A 3,555-nucleotide genomic window follows, 5' to 3' on the forward strand; every position below is an offset into this window, starting at 1 on the left:
ATCCACATTATATTCCTTACTCACATCCGTGACTGACGCCAGAAAACCCTGACACCCCTTAACCAACATCTTATTCACCTTCAAGCAAGAAATAAAAGAAGTGTCAAGAGAAGTACCTGAACGCTTGAAGACCCTAATATAACCTTCTTCTTTCGGAAATCGCACCGTCTTTTCAACACAATCTATTACTGCACGATACGATGATAGCCAATCCATACCCAAAATCACATCAAACTCTATCATAGGAATCACAATCAAATCAGCAAATAATGTTTCCTCGTTCACTTGAATAGGACAAGCTCTAACCACACTTGTTGGACAAATCACATCACACGAAGGAATCATAATATTATACTGGAGATGTTCACATAAAGGTGCAATATCCAACGATCTCATGAAAATTTCAGACATAAAGGAATGCGTAGATCCAGTATCAATTAAAGTAAGAGCTACTTTGCCTGAAATTATAATATTACCTGATATAACCGACGTATAAGGATTAACACCCTCTTTGGTCAAAGAGAAAATGCGTCCTTGGACTCGTACTCGGCCTGAAGATTTGGTACAATTGATGGCAATGTGACCTGCACCCCCACATCTATAACATTTGTTGGTCCCTACAAAGCATTCACCCTTGTGTGGCTTGCTGCATTTGGGACATAAAGGCCTATTCGTCTCAGACTGAACCACAAGAGCTTTACCTCGATGTTCTTCTTTTCTTTTTCCTTTATATCCCCCTTTCCAACTTTGATTCGAAGCTTGGCTCTTTTGATTAAAGCTATGTCTTCTCAATTGCCTTTCTTTCTCAATCTATTTCTCGTCCTGTTCCGCTAAAAGAGATTTCTCCACGATCTCTTTGTACGTTGCAGCTTTAGACATTCTGACATCCCTCCTGATCTCGGCTCTCAAACCTCTCATGAAGTATTCCCCTCGATCTTTGTCATTCGAAGCAATAAAAGGAACGAACAGGCATCCTTCTTCGAACTTCAATATATAATCATTCACATTCAAGTTGCCCTGCTTTAGTTCCAAGAACTCCTTCACTTTCTGTGTCTTGACATCCGTGGAGAAATATTTGTCATAAAATAGCTCCTTGAACTCATTCCATTGGAGGGTTTGAACATTAACAGTTACCTTCGTGGCCTCCCACCAAATGCGTGCAGTCTTGGTCAGAAGAAACACTGCACAACTAACTCGATCATTATCTTCAAAGTGCAGGTAGTCAAAGATTGCTTCAATAGCTTTAACCCATTCCATAGCTGCAAGAGGATCCACACTTCCCACGAACTCGGGTGGATTCATTCTTTTAAACATGTCATATGCTCTCACTGAACTGGGCTCCTGTCTCACAAGGCCTCTACCTCTCCCTTGCACTGGGTTCTGAAATCTCAATAACTGTTGGATCTGTTCTCCATGAACTTTGGCTTGCTCCTTGAGCAACTTACTAAACTCATCGACAACTCGTGATGAGGAACAATCTTCTCCCTCTACAGCTTTCCTCTCAGGTGGCATCTCCTACATTGCATCTCAGTTTAAATTCATTTTAAATCATCTTTATACAATTAAAGATACATATCATCATATTAGTACATCAATGAGATGCAGAAATATACATACCGAAGTGTCGCAAACAGAAGAAGTCGTGTGTCAAATCATTGGTCCCGAAAACATTTGCTCTGATACCACTAAATGTAACACCCTTATCCATTTTTTTTTTAAAAAAATAAACTTTATAATGCGGAAGCTTTAAAATATAGACTTGGAGGAAAGTATGAGCTTTAAAAAAAAATTTGGCAGAGTTTCCCCGTAAAAAGGACTTGCCACCTGTCTCAAGCAAAAATATTTCAAATAATATCAATAAGACCACATTCCATATAACAATCAAAATACTTATATTAATAACCAAAAGTAGCAAATGACATTATCAAAAACCATTACAATACAAGTTTGCACTTCAAAATAACTTTTCCATTTTTAATACAAAATATACTTCATTATCATTTCCTCCAAGATTGGCATTAGTTCTTCTTCTTTTGTCTTGACACTCCGTCGTATCTAATCTTTGTTACCTGCATCTACATCTCATGAACATAACTGAAATGAGTTATAAAAACTCAGCAAGTAGACCTTTAAATAACAAGTACATATACCATAGTGTAAAGAAGGAATCCATATCATTTCTTAACCACAATATGCCATCAGTCAATAAAATTCACAAATAACAATTATAAGATGGCGTCTATAGAACAATTCATTTCTTTTCATTTGCATGGCATTCATAGGTCATCCGTCGATTGTAGACATGTACTTCTCAGTCAAAATCAGTCACAGTACATGTCATTATGTTGATCAACTTCCGTCAAGTAGGTTTAGAATTACCATTGGTAACACCACAATACCATATAACCATCAAGCCATAAAAACATTCATTAAAACATTTTATCAAACACGTGGTGTGCGTGCTAAAACCTTAGCTCCTTTACTTTTCCATTGGCATCAATTCCATTTCTTTCCAATATTCGATACATACAATATACATAATCAATGAATTAAAGGAGCTAAAATCAATAGAAACTTCATTTATCATATACATAGATCCTGAGATGCATTCAAAGGAAAAGTCTACTTACAACCCAATACACAAGTGCTTGCTAAGTTCTTGAGGGATTCCTACAACACAATAATAATAATAATTCCATCAATCATTAAATTAACAATCTTACCTCAACATTCAAACCAAATAACCCAATATTCTCCTTTCAATCACTAGCCCAAGGAAACAAGCTTTCTTACCTTGCTCCTAAACTCCTGAGGAGAATAACTTCTAATCTCCAAGCAAAGATTAAGGTTTCAACCAAAGATTAATTTCTTGGAAGAAGTTGGATTGAAGAGAAATGAGGAACCCTAGCTTCCAAACCGTGAGAGAAGAGAAGAAAAAGAGAGAAAAAAGAATCCCCATTCGATTTTATGCCTCTCAAACTTCAAAACACGTTTTTTAACTTGCTGGGCGATCGGGCGGTCACATATTACCGCCCTAAAGCCGACTTCTCGGCCAAAACACCAAATTTTCAGAATGAGGCGCGCTCGGGCGGTCAAATATTACCGCTCGGGTGCTGCTCTGCGGACAGCCACATCAAAAATTGCTCCGGAAATGCCTCTTCCCTTAAGAATTAGGAGAAGTGGTAAACATGAAAGTTGTAGCCCTATTCTTGGCTTGCATCTCCAATTAGCCTCATGTCATTTGAAGGTCTAAGTAAAAAGTTGTACTCAATCTCCCAACATGTGTCAGTACAGAAACGACGATGCACACGACAACATTCGGGCCACTTTTGGCACGTCTTCCCTAATGATTTGAACAAAACTCAAAACATGAAAGTTATAGCCTTATATCTTATCTTTCTAATGGAAGTAACTTCACATCATTTGGATCAAAATACAAAATATTATGCTAAAAACCACAACTACTGCCACAGTTTCACGCCGTTTCAACACTTCCATTACCTATTTAACTCAAATTCAACCTTCTATTCTACCCATCCATTATCTATTCCATTC

The 3,555-nt window shown here is 37.5% G+C and overlaps 2 protein-coding genes across 2 annotated transcripts in view; both read right to left on the reverse strand.

The window, feature by feature from the left end:
* LOC140959304 (uncharacterized) overlaps positions 1-345 on the reverse strand; it is a 1,055-nt gene extending 710 nt beyond the window's left edge. Inside the window, exon 1 of the mRNA XM_073417171.1 lies at positions 25-345. Within this exon, the coding sequence (XP_073273272.1) occupies positions 25-345 (321 nt within the window). The remainder of the gene's footprint in view (positions 1-24) is intronic.
* Positions 346-810: 465 nt separating this feature from the next.
* LOC140959305 (uncharacterized) lies at positions 811-1,512 on the reverse strand. Its single transcript, XM_073417172.1, has one exon. The coding sequence runs from the start codon at positions 1,510-1,512 to the stop codon at positions 811-813; it is 702 nt and encodes a 233-aa protein (XP_073273273.1).
* Between the last annotated feature and the right edge of the window lie 2,043 nt (positions 1,513-3,555).

The sequence above is a fragment of the Primulina huaijiensis genome, chromosome 15 (assembly GCF_012295235.1).
Source record: "Primulina huaijiensis isolate GDHJ02 chromosome 15, ASM1229523v2, whole genome shotgun sequence".
Taxonomy (NCBI): domain Eukaryota; kingdom Viridiplantae; phylum Streptophyta; class Magnoliopsida; order Lamiales; family Gesneriaceae; genus Primulina; species Primulina huaijiensis.

What these genes read in the sequence shown, in the direction of transcription:
- LOC140959305 (XM_073417172.1), bottom strand. Translation starts at nt 1,512, where the DNA reads ATGCCACCTGAGAGGAAAGCTGTAGAGGGAGAAGATTGTTCCTCATCA.